Here is a 17104-nt window from a genome sequence, read left to right as displayed (position 1 = left end):
GTGCTGTGTGTGCTTTGTGCTGCGTGTGACTGTTGGTTCTGTGTGTTGCGCCTTGGCATCGGAGTAACGCTGTTTCGTTTGACGGTATTCGTGTGTGATTGACAATTAAACTTTAACCATAAAACCAGCACTATTTTCATCACATAAATATTTCTAAATGTTCCTAGGCGCTCTGATTGCCAAGGGTAAAGGAGAAAAATATCAGCGGCCAGGCATTATAGTAACCCGGGCTGTGGACCGTAGGCTTCACGTTGCTTCCTCTCAGATTACATGAATTAGTCAATTAAAAGCAAAATCGGCCGTTTGGCGCCTCGTACCTGCTGCACCATTCATTAAGTCAGAGTTGATCTTTTACCTCAGCAGCACTGTTTTACACTTCATTCCTTATACATCGGACAATCTGCACAATCTGCAATCTCTGCCTTGAATATACTCAGGGAATGGGCGTGCACAGCCGCTCTCTGGTGACAATCAATCTTACAAAGGTCTATTGTGGGCTGCAGTCAGATTGATCTAGAATTACCAAACCCACAGTTGTTAACGCAGCTTAAATAATTGTACAATGAGTAAATTGCATGTGAATACAATTCTGGCAATTAGAGAACTTGCCCAAACTTCTTTTTATTCATTTAAATGGGATCAAATTACTGTTGTTCAGTTCAATCGTACAGTTTAATTTTGTTTTAGATGCTCTGCTTTGCTGCGTATTCGGCTTATGATGCAGTTTTGTTTTAAAGTGGAGTTCTACTTTCCATTGTAAGTAGTATTGGAGAGCGAAGACCTTACCAAAGTGCAGAAATTTGCCGAGCTGGGTAAAGCTGATATCATTTGGCGGTTTTGGAGTGATCGACCTTTATTGAATCTTCGTTCAAGAAAAAGTGACCTGCATCTAAGATAACTCCTGCCAAAAGAGCAAGGAAGTATGTGCAGGGTTCGCTTGCCAGGAAGAAGGTCAGTTCCTTCAATCCATTTTATTTCCGTCATTGTGAATCCTGTGGACAAGGCAGGTTCCGGCTGGGATCAGCGGTCATGTGAGGTCTTCGAGGAATCTTTTACTTCAGGAAAGTCTCTCCTAATTGACTATATAAATCTCTTGGACTTTGGAATTTACTATTCTAAGAACTGTGGTTGAATTTACCACTTTAAGAACTGTTTTCGCATTTACCCTTTGAAGAACTGTTCCAGAGTTGCCGTATAGCAGTTAACTTCCGGTTAAGTTAGTCGTTTAAATACATTTTGCTACTTTGAGCAAAGTTTAATAAATGTTTGTTTGTATAAAAGCTGACTCAATTCCATATTCATTGTTGCTGGTCACGTGACATAATCTGGGGGCTCGTCCGGGATTTGTTCCGATTTTAAGCTTAAGTGCTTGTTTGTTTATCAACCTGATTTGGAAAAGGGAAAAACCGAATTCTTTTGTTTGATTGGTATGAGGGTGGTATTCAGCAGCAATGAATATTGGCAACTTTATGGATTCGCCTAACCTGGAAGAATTGGCGAAGACGAAAAAAACTCCAGTGGCCCCACTTCAACTGATTCCAGCATTTGGTGAGCCGGTCCAAAATCATTACAGATTGTGTAGGCCCATTAGCAAAAACTAAAACTGTTCATCGTCCGGTCTGTGAAGTCCATATTCCGGTTCACGGTCCGGTCCATTGACCCTTGCTCCAGGTTTTCCTATCTACCCTGTTTCTCTCCTTGTTGAACTAATTGAGGCAGCTGATGCTAGTTGGGGCTGGCTGCATAAATACCTCCAGAGACCACGGCGTGAGTACTGGATTGTTCTTGTCCTTACTCCTTGTATCCTTTCCCCTGCCTTCTGTTTCCTCGCCTGAAGCCTTGCCTTGTCTTGCCAGTAACTCTCACCTCACCTGAAGTTCTCGTCTTGCCTTGCTTCATTAGTAGCCTTGCCTTGTCTTGCTGTCTGGTCCTGGAGCCGCCCTGTACCTAGCTCCTTTCCTGTACCTTGCCTCCGCCCAGGTAAGCCAAGCTGTCTTGCTATTACCTGGGATTGGTTTTGTCCCTTCCTGTCCCTTGCCTCCGCCCAGGTAAGCCAGGCCGTCTTGCCATTACCTGGGGTTGGTTCTGTCCCTTCCTGCCCCTCGCCTCTGTCGGGTGGTGATCTGCACTGTGCCCAGGAGTACCGCGCCCTGCCCAGGTGATCCATGCCCTGCCCAGGAGGAGCCTGCCAAGCCTCGCCTCAAGTCTCCAGTCTCCAGCCTCACCTCACCTCAAGTCTCCTGCCTCCAGCCTCGCCTTGCCTCAAGTCTTCTGCCTCCAGCCTCCAGCCTCACCTTGCCTCAAGTCTGCTGCCTCCAGCCTCCAGCCTCACCTCACCTCAAGTCTCCTGCCTCCAGCCTCAAGCCTCAAGCCTCAAGCCACAAGCCTCCAGCCTCGCCTTGCCTCCTGCCTAGCCCCGAGCCTGAAGACTCCAGCCTCCCGCCTAGCCCCGAGCCTGAAGACTCCAGCCTCCTGCCTAGCCCCGAGCCTGAAGACTCCAGCCTCCCGCCTAGCCCCGAGCCTGAAGACTCCAGCCTCCTGCCTAGCCCCGAGCCTGAAGACTCCAGCCTCCTGCCTAGCCCCGAGCCTGAAGACTCCAGCCTCCTGCCTAGCCCCGAGCCTGAAGACTCCAGCCTCCTGCCTAGCCCCGAGCCTGAAGACTCCAGCCTCCTGCCTAGCCCCGAGCCTGAAGACTCCAGCCTCCTGCCTCTAGCCTCTTGCCAAGCCAAGCCAAGTCTCTAGCCTCTAGCCTCAAGCTTCAAGCCTGTAGATTTCTGCCTGCCATGCCTCGTCCTTGCCTAGTTCTGGGGTCTGAGCCAGAGGCAAGACCCAGGTACTGGGTCTCGTCCAGTCTCTGGCTCAGAGTCCAAGCCCAGGCTCCTAGCTCTTTTGTCCAGTCCTGTTCCAGGTTCCTTGTTTTCCTGTCCATATCCTTACCATCGCCCTGTATCCTAGTCCTGTCCCTAGTACTCCAGTGTCTGTGGCTTGCACTTGGGTCCGTTCCCAGCCGTGCCCTTATGACAAAAACTGGACATCAATATTTGCTGACCATTATGTGCACAGCGTCCAGGTTTCCAGAGGCCATACCTCTTAGGAATATAACAGCCAAAACTGTGACAAAGGCGCTTATAAAATTGCTTACTTATTTTCGGTTGCCTAAGGAAATCCAATCAGATCACGGTAGTAATTCTATGTCTGGATTGTATCAGCAGATAGTTTATAAACTGGGAGCAAAACAGATTACCTCATCTGCATATCATCCAGAATTGCAAGGAGCCTTGGAGAGATTCCATTCTACCCTCAAAACTATGATTAGGACGTATTGTGTGGAAACTGAAAAGGACTGGGATGAAGGCATACTTTTTGCAGTATGAGAGGCAGTACAGGAATCATTAGGTTTTAGTCTTTTTGAACTTGTGTTTGGGCATAGAGTTCGAGGACCTTTGGCCTTGTTGAAGGAACAGTGGATTAATAAAGAGGTACACACTAATTTGCTGAATTATGTTTTAAAATTCAAGGAAAGATTACACAAAGCTTGTAGCTTGGCCAAGGAAAATTTAAAATTGGCTCAGGAGAAGACGAAACCTTGGGATGATAAGGAAGTTAGAATGAGGTCATTTAAGCCTGGAGATAAGGTGTTGGTTCTTTTCCCGGTGCAAACGAACCCATTACAAGCTAAACTTCATCATCCTTAAGAGATTAAATCAAAAGTAAATGATGTGGATTACATGATAACAACCCCAGATCAAAGGAAGCCAATACAGTTGTGTCATATGAATATGATAAAACCGTATTATGAGAAACAGACTGCTACTATGACTGTTGTGGTCAATAATGAGTCTGATCTTTCTAAAAACTTAATGAAAGATTCATCTGAAACTCATTTTAAACCCAACATTATTTCAGCCAGGTTAACAAATTCAACAATTCTGGAAAATGTTGATGAGAAATTGGTTAATTTACCATCAGAGCAGAGAGAGCAGATGAAACAGTTAATTTTTAAATATAGGGATTCATTTCCAGACATTCTGAAAAGAACCACCGTAGCTGCACATGATGTAGATGTTGGAGATGCAGAACCCATAAAGCATCCGTATCGGATGGGACAGGGAAAATATGAACTTGCTGAACAAGACATTAAGTATATGTTAGAGAATGATATTATTAGACCTTCTAATTCAAATTGGAATTCACCGTGCGTTATGGTGCCTAAGCCAGACAATAGTATTGGGTTTTGTACAGGTTACAGGAAGGTGAATGCTGTGACAAAAACTGATGCATATCCAATTCCTAGGGTACATGATTGTGTGGATAAAGTTGGACAAGCAAAGTTCCTTACAAAGGTTGACTTGTTAAAAGGTTATTGGTGTGTTCCATTGACGGATGGAAGTAGAGAGAATTCTGCATTTGTAAACCCCATCCAAGTTATATGAATATAATGTTCTTCCATTTGGGATGAAGATTGCACCAGGTACTTTCCAGCGGATGATTAATACTGTGATTCATGGGTTAAAAGATACAGATGCCTATATTGATGATTTAGTTACAGGAAATAATACTTGGAAAGCACATATTACTGCTGTAGAGAAACTATTTGAAAGACTTTCAAAAGCTAACTTAACTATTAACTTACATAAAAGTGAATTTGATCATGCCACGGTGACCTACCTTAGTTATGTTGTGAGTCAAGGAAAATTAGCTCCTGTTCAGGCAAAAGTTCAGGTAATTTTAGAAGTACCCACTCCAACTGGAAAGAAAACTCTCAGAAAATTCTTGGGTATGGTAGGGTATTACCGAAAATTTTGTAAGAATTTTGCGAACATTGCTCTTCCATTAACTAACCTCTTGAGGAAAAATGGGAAGATTGTTTGGACAGAGCCTTGTCAAGAGGCCTTTGATAAATTGAAAACAATAATATGTAGTCAACCTGTGCTCAAATCCCCTGACTTTGAACACCTATTTTCATTAGCTGTAGATGCTAGTGATGAAGCTGCAGGAGCAGTGTTACTTCAAAGGGATGAGGGTGATGAAGTTGATTGTCCGGTAGCTTACTTTTCTAAGAAATTTAATGCCCATCAAAGAAATTATTCAACTATAGAAAAGGAATTATTATCTCTTGTTTGGGTTTTACAACATTTTGAAGTGTATGTTGGTACTGCTCAAAAACCACTCGTAGTTTACACCGATCATAATCCTTTAGTGTTTCTGAGTAAGATGAAAAACAAAAATAGAAGATTATTGAATTGGAGTTTGATGTTACAGGAGTATAATATTTTGATAACTCATATTAAAGGGAAAGAAAATGTGATCGCTGATTGTCTATCTAGATGTTAATTGTACAATGTAATTTTTTTATGAAGTGGTACTTTAACACTTGTAACACTCCTATTGTATATTAGTTTGCAAAATGCTGAAAGATAATACTGTGTATGTTGTAATTTTTAAACATTTTGCTTTTTTTGTAAAACTTAATTGTTTAAATTTTGCTCCTAAAAGACCAAATTTTTTTTGGAGGGTGGTGTTACATACTTCATGAATATCTTGTGACTGTCTTATGAGGATGATGTAATGGTCTTGCGGAGGTCACATGATGTAATTTTCCCGCCAGTGAGGTCACATGATTACCTGTTCTCAACAGGTATATAAAAAAGACTCCTGATGTGACGCAGTTAGGTTTTTACAGTTTAATTTTGTCTTAGATGCTCCGCTTTGCTGCGTATTCGGCTTATGACGCAGTTCTGTTTTGAAGTGCAGTTCTGAGTTCTATTGTAAGTAGTATTGGAGAGTGAAGACTATACCAGAGTGCAGGAATTCGCCGAGCTGATATCATTTAGCGGTTTTGGAGAGGATCGACCTTTATTGAATCTTCGTTAAAGAAAAAGTGACCTGCAACTGAGGTAACTCCTGCCAGAAGAGCAAGGAAGTTCATGCAGGGTTTGCTTGCCAGGAAAAAGGTTAGTTCCTTCAAACCATTTTATTTCCGTCGTTGTGAATCCTGCGGAGAAGGCAGGTTCCGGCTAAGATCAGCGATAAACGGACGTCTTTGAGGAATTCTTTACTTCAGGAAAGTCTCTCCTAATTGACTATATAAATCTCTTGGACTTTCGAATTTACTATTCGAAGAACTGTGTTCGAAATTATCACTTTAAGAACTGTTTCCGCATTTACCCTTTGAAGAACTGTTCCAGAGTTGCTGTATAGTAGTTAACTTCTGGTTAAGTTGGTCGTTTAAATACATTTTGCTATTTTTAAGCAAAGTTTAATAAATGTTTGTTCTTTTTATAAAACCTGACTTAATTCTATATTCATTGTTGCTGGTCACGTGACACTTTAGATCCTACATCATCATCCTCAACATGTGACATGACATGGGCGATCACGGTCTTCCATCTGTTTTTTTAATCTGAGAAGTTCTAATAAGCTCTTCAAAACTTTTGCCTGTCTATCCCTTGATGTGGTTCATGAATGTCATTGCTTCCAATTGCGACTTTTTCTTCCCTTAATGTTTTCGGTCACTTTAAAACGTTCGAGGTTCTCTTTCCTCAGTACATGTCCCAGAAATTCTGTCTACCATTTCCTGCATGATTGTATCAGCTCCCTTCTTATTCTAGTTTTTTGCAACCAAATATTGCAACACTGAGTTTCGTACCCATAGAAATGATGTTACTCTTTAGTATCCTGTTGAAACACTCGAACGTGCATTTAGCAATCTCAATCCTCCCACTAATTTCAACACCAGCCCTCCAATCAGATGTTATTGTGCTCCCTGCATAATTGAATTTCTATGTTTGTTTAATTGTTTCATTGCCCTCTTTCAGTTTGCATTTCTGTATTTCTTTCTTCTTTGTGACAACCATACATAATAACATATGAACATAAGAAACAGGAGCAGGAGTAGGCCATCTGGCCTGTTGAAAGTGCTCCATCATTCAATAAGATCATGGCTGATCTGGCCATGGACTCATCTCCACCTACCTACCTTTTGCCCATAACCTTTAGTTCCCCTACTATGCAAAATATATCCAACCTTGCCTTAAATATACTTACTGAGGTAGCCGCCACTGCTTCATTGGACAGAGAATTCCACAGATTTACCACTCTCTGGGAAAAGCAATTCCTTCTCATCTCCATCCTAAATCTACTCCCCTGAATCTTGAGGCTATATCCCCTAGTTCTCGTCTCACCTATCAGTGGAAACAACTTTCCTGCCTCTAACTTATCTATCCATTTCATAATTTTATATGTTTCTGTAAGATTTCCTCTCATTCTTCAGAATTCCTGTGAGTACAGTCCCAGGCGATTCAATCTCTCATAGTCTAACCCCCCTCATCTCTGGAATCAACCTGGTGAACCTCCTCCGCACCACCTCCAAAGCCAATATACCCTTCCTCAGGTAAGGAGACCAGAACTACAAGCAGTACTCCAGGTGCAGCCAACTGGTTTCTCTGCTTCAGATAAGGAGTGGAGTAGTCCTTTGATGAAATCAACATTAAACAATGCCTTAATACAGAACTATATCCATTGAAAATGAAGCAAGATTCTGGCTTGCATTTCTACACCCCGTTTGCATGTCTCCTACGTTTCTGGAACATCTTTACTTTCTTATAAGGTTAAAGTCCACTACTCCCTGCAGCTTCATTGTTCCAGCTTATTCGAATTGCTGTACCAGACCACAATGTAACCATTCAGAACACTTTCAACAGTTTATCTGTAGAGGTTTGTTAGAATGTTTGGTTGAGGGGTAGCCATGATCACACGCATGGGCCCCAGCTATGCCGAACTCCTCATTGGCGACGTAGAACAGTTCATGTTTGAAGCATTCCCCAACTCTTCCTCTGCTACGCTGAAGACTGCATTGGTGCTGCTTCATGCTGAGCTGATCGATTTTATCAACTTCCAACCCCAACCTTAAATTCACTTGGTCACATCTTTGACACCTCCCACCCCGTTTTTGATCTCTGTCTCTATCAACCGTTACGTACCTCATGGATATCTGGTAACTGTCTTATGACCATGATATAATTGAGTATCTTATGAGCATGAGGTAATGGTCATGTGATGGTGGAGGTCACATGATGTAATTTTCCCACCGATGTGAGGTCACATGATGACATGTTCTCACCAGGTATATAAAGGGAGTCTCCTTGTGTGACGCAGTTAGTTTTTCTAGTTGAGTTTTAAATTTAGTTTGCTATTTAATTCGTCAGCTACTCCGTTATGCCGTGTATTTGTCTTATGATGCAGTTTCGTTTTAAAGTGGAGTTCTACTTTCTACTGTAAGTGGTATTGGAGAGTGAAGACCTTACTAAAGTACAGGAATTCGCCGAGTTGAGTAAAGCTGATACCGTTCGGCGGTTTTGGAGAGGATCGACCTTTACTGAATCTTCGTTCAAGAAATGGTGACCTGCATTTTGAGATATCCTCTGCTAAAGCAGGAAGGATTGTGCAGAGTCTATTCCACAGAGGAAAAGGTAGGTTCCTATAAACCACTTTATTTCCGTCGTTGTGAATCCTGCGGACAAGGCAGATTCCGGCTGGGATCAGTAGTAACGTCACATCTTTGAGGAATTCTTTACTTCAGGAAAGTCTCTCCTAATTGACTGTATAAATCTCTTGGACTTTCGACTTTACCGTTCTAAGAACTGTGTTCGAATTTACCACTTTAAGAACTGTTTTTGTATTTAACCTTTTAAGAACTGTTCTAGAGTTGCCATATAGCAGTTAACTTCCAGTTAAGTTAGTTACATTTCGCTATTTTTGAGCAGAGTTTAATAAATGTTTGATTTATAAAACCTGACTCAATTCTATATTCATTGTTGACGGTCACGTGACGTAACTGTCAACTGATATCTTCTACAAACCTGCTAATTCCCACAGATATCTCTACTCTATCTCTTCCCACACAACCTCCTGTAAAAGTGCTATTCCCTTCTCTCAGTTTCTTCACCTCAGCCACATCTATTCCCAGGGCCCAACTTTCCATTCCAAGACATCAGAAGTGTCCTCCTTCTTCAAAGAACAGGCTTTGCATTCCTCCACTATTGATGCTGCCTTTACGTGCATCTCCTCCCTTTTGCATACACCCACACTCACCCCGTCCTGCCACAGCCTTAACAGTAATAGAGCTCCTCTTGTTCCCGACCTCCCACCCCATCATCCTCTGCATCCAACATATTATGCTTTGCAACTTCTGCCATTTTCAAAGAGATGAGACCACTTAACATAGCTTTACCTCCCCCTCCCCTTCCTGCAGGGATTGCTGTCTCCATGATTCCCTTCTCCATTCATCCCTCCCGACTAATCTTCGTCCTGAAATCTATCCCTGCAAATGACCTAAGTGCAACACTTGTCCGTACACCTCCTTCCTCACCTCCATTCAGGCCCCCAGACAGTGCTTCCAGGTGAGGAACACTTCACCTGAGAATCTGCTGGGGTTGCCTATTGTGTCCAGTTCTCCTGATGCAGCCTCTTCTACATTGGTGAGACCTGTCATAAATTGGGGAACTGCTTCGTCGAGCATCTCCACAATATCCGCTACAAGCGGGACATCCTGGGTGCCAAACATTTTAATTCTGATTCCCATTCCCATTCCAACGTGTCAGTCCATGGCTTCATCTTGGGACAGGGTGGGGGAGCAACACCTACATTCCATTTGGGTGGCCTCTAACCTGTTGGCATGAAAATGGTTTTCTCCTTCACCATCACAACACCCATCTCCATTCCCAACTCTGACCCTTCACTTCCTCTCACCTGCCTAATACTTAACCCTTGGTACCATCCTCCTTTCCTTTTTCCTATAATCTTTTCTCCTCTTCTATTATATTCCATCTTCTCCAGCCCTTGACCTTTCCCACACATTTGGCTTCATAGCTTCACCTATCACCTTCCAGCTAGCCTCTTTCCCACCTCCCCCACCTTTTTATTCAGGCATCTTCCCCCTTTCTTCTCATTCCTGAAGAAGAGTCTTGGCCTGAAACGTCAACTATCTATTCATTTCCATAGATGCTGCCTGACCTGCTGAGTTCCTCCAGCATTTTGTGTGTGTTGTTTTGGATTCCAGCATCTGCAGACTTTCTTGTGTATATATCCTGGTGTATGTATCTTAGCTGTCCAAATGTTCCAGGGTTGAGTGAAGAAACAATGAGATATCTTCTATGAATTTGACATGCTGGTAGGCAAATTGGAGTGGATCCAAGTCACTTCTCAGTCAGGAGTTGATAAGTTTCATCGCCAACCTCTCAAAGCACGTCATCACAGTGGATATAAGTGCTACTGGACAATAATCATTGAGGCAGGTTACCACGTTCTGCATAGGCACCAGTGTAGGTGAAGCTTGCTTGAAGCAGGTTGGTACCTCTGACTGCCAAAGCGCGAGGTTAAACATCTGAGTGAACACTCCAGCCAATTGATCAGCACAGGTCTTTAGTACTTGGCTAGTTACTCTGCCTGGGCCGGGTGCTTTTTGGGGTTTCATCCTCTTGAAGAATGCTCACACGATGGCCTCAGAGACTGAAATCTTAGGATCATCGAAGGTTGTGGGAGTTTGTGATGGTTCCTTCATGTTTTAACGGTTAAAGTAAGCTTAGAAGACATTGAATTCATCTGGAAGTGAAGCCCCATTGTCACCTATGTCACTTGATTTTACTTTATAAGTGGTGAGAGCATTCAAGGCCTGCCACAACTGTGGAGCATCCTTTGCTGATTTAAGTTTAGTCCAGAATTGCCTCCAAGTGTGCCTGCAGAAAAGGAATCTCAGGGTTGGATGTGGTGACATGTATGCACTCTGATAACAAATTTTACTTTGAACTTTGAGATGGCTTTCCAGAGATCATACCTTGACCTCTTGTAACTTCCTTGGTCACCAGACTAAAATGCCTCTGATCTGACCCTCATTGGATTGTGGAACTCATGGTTCATCCAAGGCTTCTGGTTGGGGAAGACTTGAATAATTTTGTTGGGCAAACTCATCTACAACTGTTTTAATAATGTTCGTAACAACCATAATGTGTTCATTCAGATCCACAGATGAATCCTTGAACACGGCCCAGTCGACTGACTCAAAACAATCTAGTAGTTGCTCCTCTGCCTCGTGCAGCCACCTCTTTGTTACCCTAATTTCTAGAACTTTATTCTTTAGCTTCTGCCTGTATACAGGTTGGAGAAGGACAGCCAAGTGACCAGATTTCTCTGAATGTGGTCTGGGTATGGAATGGTAGGCATTCCTTATCTTAGTGTAACAGGGGTCCAGAGCATTGGGACCTCCGGTGATACAGTTTATACACTGATGGTAATAGGGCAGGGATTTCTTCAAACAAATAGAAGTCTATACCTATGATTTGAAATGTGTTGGGACAGACTGCTTCTTGTTTGTAGATGGCATCGTGCAGTATCTCAAACACTTGGTTATAGTACGCCTCTGGTGGGACGTAAACTCCAGTGAGGATCAAGGATGAACTCCCTGGATAAATGGAATGGATGGTGTTTGATCATTAGCTTGTAAAGTCTGAGTGGGAGCATGAGTTTGACAAAGCCACCACATCGGAGCACCGATGAGAGCGTATGATAAAACACACACCTCCTCCTTTTGCCTATTCTGAACCGGTAGTTCAGTCCATCCTGTGAATCCAGAAACCTTCGGGGCTGATCACCATATCTAGCATGCACCGAATGTCGTTGTGGTTCTCTGGCATCGTATCAGCATTGAGAACGTTTCTCAAAAACTGTGTGCCCCTGGTGCTGCTGCAGCTGGTCTTTCAATGCACCTGTATATTTCTTTTACATGACAATAAATTTGATTTTGAAGCACAGCATTTGTGGCAGGATTTGTTACTGGCCCATCTAGGGATGAATAGTGAGTGGGGAAACAATGACCCAAGGAATCCAGCCTATTGAGTTCAGTGGCAATGGGGCCGGAGAGCTAACAGCAGCAGTGGAGCAGAGTAAATAGGTGCTGGGTCTGACTGAGAACTCAGCGATGGTGCAGTCTCTGTTCTTTTCTGTGTTCGGTCTCTGAGAGTTACGGTAACGTCCTGGTGCTTTCTCTTTCAGCTGTGGAAGAAGTACGGCGATGTGGTGAGTTTAGAGTTTGGATGGACAAACCTGGTGGTGCTGAGTGGCTACAAGACCCTGAAAGAGGCTCTGGTGAAGAAATCGGAAGACTTTGCAGATCGGCCCAGTCTTCGAATCTATGAGAAGTTCTTAGAGCAGCATGGGGAAGGTGAGTGTGAAGCTGGGTGCAAAGACTATCCTGGGCACCAGGTGGAGGGATCAGGAACTGTTGAACTTTGGATGTTTCTGTGAATCAGTACTGCACCCAAAAACCTCACCACCATTTTGGGGGAATGTCACTGTGCTCAGGGAAATGCAGCCAGTGACCCTCGAGGGGCTCAGTAACTGTGTCTTTCAGGATGACGAAAAATTATTCAAACGCCAATGGGTCGCGGAATATTGTCCCCCTCTCTCCCCGGACACACTGGTCACCAGAAACAGTGAGTTCTGTACCGATGCGTGTACTGTGGTCCCTGGATTTTTGGCTGAATTTCCCCTGGACACTCTGGCTCCAGTCTCCCAGGATACACCAAATACTGTGGCCCAGAGGGGGTGAGAGCTGGGGGAAACTTGAACAAGTGCTGCCTGTGTACTTTATTTTCTGTTGATTATATTACAACAGATTATGGTGGGTAGGAAAGTTTTGGATGACCCACTTTTGCATGCAGACCCAGACAGCTCAAAATATCATACTGATTCTTTAGGATCTGGGTAAATATCTAACTGTAAATTAAAACGAATCGGTCCTAGAAGTCAATGAACAGAGAAAGAAGCCCTTCAACAGTTCAATAGTTCCATTTAATATCAGAGAAATGTATAAAATACACATCATGAAATTCTTGTTCTTCACAGACATCTTCAAAAGCAGAGGAGTTCCCCAAGGAATGTGACAGTAAAACTGCTAGAACCCCAAAGAACCCCCTTACTCCCCCCTCCCACACACAAGTAGCAGCAAAGCAACAATGCTCCCCACCCCCACTCACTTCAGCAAAAGAAGTATCAGCTCCCTCCATCCACCAAGCAAGCAACAGAAAAGCCCCCAATAAAGACCATGATCTGTAGTGCACCAAAAACTCCAGGTGTGGCCTCACCAGTACCCTGTACAGTTGCAGCATACCGTCCCAGCTCTTAAGTTCAATCCCTCTTGCAATAAAGGCCAACGTTCCATTTGCCTTCTTGAGAGCCAGCTGCACCTGCAAACCAACCTTTTGTGATTCATGCACAAGCACTCCCAAGTCCCCCTGAAAAGCAGCATGCTGCAATTTGTTACCATTTACATTATAATCTGCTCTTTCATTTTTCCTTCCATAGTGGATGACCTCACATTTACTAACATTGTCCTCCATCTGCCAGACCCTTGCCCATTCATTCCTATCTATATCTCTCTGCACACTCTCCGTACCTTCTGCACAATTTGCTTTTCCACTCAATTTAGTAACATAAGCATTACATTTGGTCCCCTCTTCCAGATGGGTTATATGGTGAGAAGTTGCGGACCCAGCACTGACCCCTGCGGCACACCTCTCACCACTGATTGCCAACCAGAGTAACACCCATGGAGCCCAACTCTCTGCCCTGTATTAGTTAACCAATCCTCTATCCATGCTAATGCATCAGCCCCAACTCTATGCATCCTTATCTTATGGATAAGTCTTTTATGTGGCAGCTTAACGAATGCCTTCTGAAAATGCAAGAAAATAATGTCCACCTGTTCCTCACTGTCCGGTGCAGTTGTTATATCCTCAAAGAGCTCCAGTAAGTTTGTCAATCAGGACCTGCCTTTGCTGAATCCATGCTGTGTCTTCCTGAAGGATCCATTTCTCCCCAGATGCCTTGCTATTTCTTCTTTAATGATAGCGTTAATGAGAGTGTAACGTTCCATTATATTGGCTCGTGTATGTCTAGGAGAAATCCCGCCCAGCACCTGCTTCGACACTCCCCCAGGGTCAGTCGCAGGCCGAGTCAATCCCAAACATCAATCATCAGCCAGCACACCCCGTAACTTTTAACAAATACACTTTATAGATATTACTAATTCTATGACATTAATATGAATTTGATACAGAGAGGAAAGTAATGCAAAAAAAAAAGGCGCCAACGCTTATCAAAGTCCAAATTCTTCACGCTCTACCGTTGGAGCTCAATGGATTCCTGACGACCATCCGGATCCTGTCGACTCATGGCTCGGGACCACCCTGAGTGATCGACCAGAGCCTCTCCGCACGTCCGCGGTCCTCCCCGTCTCTCCTCCGACTCCCCGTCTCTCCTCCATCCTCCCCGTCTCTCCTCCGACTCCCCGTCTCTCCTCCGTCTCCCCATCAAAACCCCCGCACATCCGCTGTCCTCCCCGTCTCCCCTCTGACTCACCCCCAAAACCCCGTCCGCCATCCTCCTCGTCTCTCCTCCGACTCCCCGTCACTCCTCCAACTCCCCGCCTCTCCACCGACTCCCCCTAAAAACCCTGTCCACCGTCCTCCCCATCTCTCCACCATCCTCCTCGTCTCTCCTCCGACTCCCCGCCAAAACTCCAGCTACAGTCGTATCATACAGCATGGTATCCAAAAACAGAATGATACGTAACCACCCATTGGCTAATAGAATGCTGCTATCTCACTTTAAAGTAAAACAAACTCCTAGCGCAAACTCTCTTCAGCGTTTAACACAACAAAGCCGCATTCCCCAGATTAACATAACAAAGCCGCCATTTTAACTCTAACAAAAAGAAAGACCCCGTAGAAGAGCATGGGGTTTGTCGAGTATAGAGCCCCTAAACTGCTGATCAGCTGTTCCCAATATTCTGTTTTCTCCCATGATGCTTCAGTCAGTGGCACTGGCATAGACTCGGATCATCCACAGGGCCATGAACCCTTGAAATCTTGAAGGTGCACTTGTCTTCTAGGCCGCATCCTTGGGATTTCAAAAGGCAGCCGGTAGAGGGTCCCACCAGTGCAAAGAACCAAATTCTGAGGATAACTCCAGGTCAGGGTCTCCAACAGAACCCCATCCACCCTGAAAAGTAGAAAGAGAGAGACATCAAAGGTCAAAATAAAGCTGTTTCTGCAGATGAGCTCGAAGGAGTTGCTGTTAAGCACCATGGTAGCTCTGCCCTTTCTTATAACCTCAGCCCACCATCTCCATGGTGACCATCAATGCTAACCCATTTCCCGGTACTTAGTCTGTAGCCTTCTCTATCTTGCTATTTCAAGTGCTCATTTAGATCCTTGTTGAAGGACTGGATGAAAATGAAGATGAATGAAACGACATTCTCGCTACACCCATCCAGGTATCGTGTTTGCAAAGTACGGAGACTGGTGGAAGCAGCAGAGGAAATTTTCACTCTTGACCCTGAAGAACTTTGGGCTCGGAAAGAAGTCCCTCGAATTGCGAATTGTGGAAGAGGCTGAATTTTTAATTGAAGGTTTTGAAAGTGAACAAGGTGGGTGATCCTGAGGAACAACTGCTGTTCTTTGGTCTTGTGCTAGGGTTGGTGGTCTGGCACTGTTCCCTAGTGTTTATGCCAAGGGAAAGAGGAGCTTTGGATCCAGAGCTAGCACCCAGGATGGAGGATGTGTTAATGTTTAATCTTCCCTTTAAGGTGTAACAGGCCTCCTGTAGATGAATGAAGCTCTTTCAGATGCTTCTGTTGGTGTTCAGAAGCAAATGGCAACTATTTCTATTGACGTTACCCTTCCAACAAAGTGATGTAGTTCCAAACTGCTTCATAGAAGAGTACCCAGATCAAAAACACCAAATTAGTCAACAGAGGTACACTTGGCAATGTGACCGAACCCTGGATCAAAGGTTTCCAGAGGTTCAGAGCTGGAAATGACCTGGGTGAATGGACACACAGAGAGGGAACTGAAGTAAACATCCCTGATAGTTGATCTGAATTTTGGATCTTTTGCTCATAAGGCATCCCCTTAACTCTTGATTCTCCTGTAGGCCAAGTGAATATAGAACTGAGGCAGTGGAAGGTGCAGCTGGTGTTGCGATGAAGAAAATGGTAGAAGTCTCTGGAGATTGGGTCGAAGAAGAGTTCCCAGTGAGTTATAGCACAGGAGAAAGGGGCAGAGATTGCAAAAATTGAAAGAGGTTGAAAGAATTAATTTCTTATTATTTATTCAGGTCTCCCTTTTGATCCACATTTCCATTTAACTTTTGCGACCTCGAATATCATCTGCTCCATTGTCTTCGGTGAACGCTTTGATTACAGTGATAAGAAGTTCCTTCAACTTTTGCACATGCTTGAAGAAAGCTTTGTGTTGGAAGGTGGATTTTGGGGACAGGTGAGTAAGACTGTTTATTCAATAATGCACGAACACTTGTGGACATTGTGGGCTACTGCCGTATTAGTCAGCCGCAAGTTTCCATCAGTCTGTAGTAGTGGAGAGAGAAGAACTGAGTCATTAATGCAGGTGGACAACCTGCAGCTGAGCCCACCAGAAGAAACCAAGTTATCTGAAACTGTTGTCCTTGATGTTGGGTCCAGAAGGTAGGAACAGGTCTGGATGGAAGCTGATGTGATATTCCTTAAGCTGATGTATCAGTGTTGGAGGCCACAGACAGATTGTTCAGAATGGAAGACTAAACTTATGATTTTTCTCTCTCTGAATCCACTAACACTGTCTGATTCGCTGGATATTTCCTACTTGCACATGTTCCTCCCTCTGTCTCTCTCCATCCTCGGTGATCAGTTGGCTTTGTTGACAGTCAATAAAACCATCAGTTCACAAGTTCATCTTATTCCTTTAGCCTGATTAAACCAGCAGTACACACATCATTTCTGCAATCTGCCATTTAAAATTAACTTGTTTTCTGTCTTACGCAATTCTAAGCTGTAGCACAAAGTCTACTTTTCTGTAAGTACCCCGGGCTGCTGAATGTTTCCAGCATTTTCTGTTCTTACTTCAGATGTCTAGCACCTTCAGGTTTTACATCGAGTTTTCAAAATTTTGCGGACAAATATCTTGTGAAATATTGTCATGTGGTGAAAGTAGAGCAGATGTCAGGAAGGAATTCCTTCAGGGAAAGACGACAGGGTTAGAAATGGGTATCT

At 43.9% G+C, this 17104-nt stretch overlaps 1 protein-coding gene across 1 annotated transcript in view; it reads left to right on the top strand.

Annotated features, from left to right (window-relative positions):
* Positions 1-17104, top strand: part of LOC140187554 (cytochrome P450 2J2-like) — a 32430-nt gene that overhangs the window by 3112 nt on the left and 12214 nt on the right. The window contains exons 2-4 of the mRNA XM_072242954.1: positions 12049-12217; positions 15332-15484; positions 16174-16334. Coding sequence (XP_072099055.1) covers positions 12049-12217; positions 15332-15484; positions 16174-16334 — 483 coding nt within the window. The remainder of the gene's footprint in view (positions 1-12048; positions 12218-15331; positions 15485-16173; positions 16335-17104) is intronic.

Source organism: Mobula birostris, chromosome 25, assembly GCF_030028105.1.
Source record: "Mobula birostris isolate sMobBir1 chromosome 25, sMobBir1.hap1, whole genome shotgun sequence".
NCBI lineage: Eukaryota > Metazoa > Chordata > Chondrichthyes > Myliobatiformes > Myliobatidae > Mobula > Mobula birostris.
Note: the sequence above shows the minus strand (reverse complement) of the source record. Positions and strands in the feature narration are given on the sequence as shown.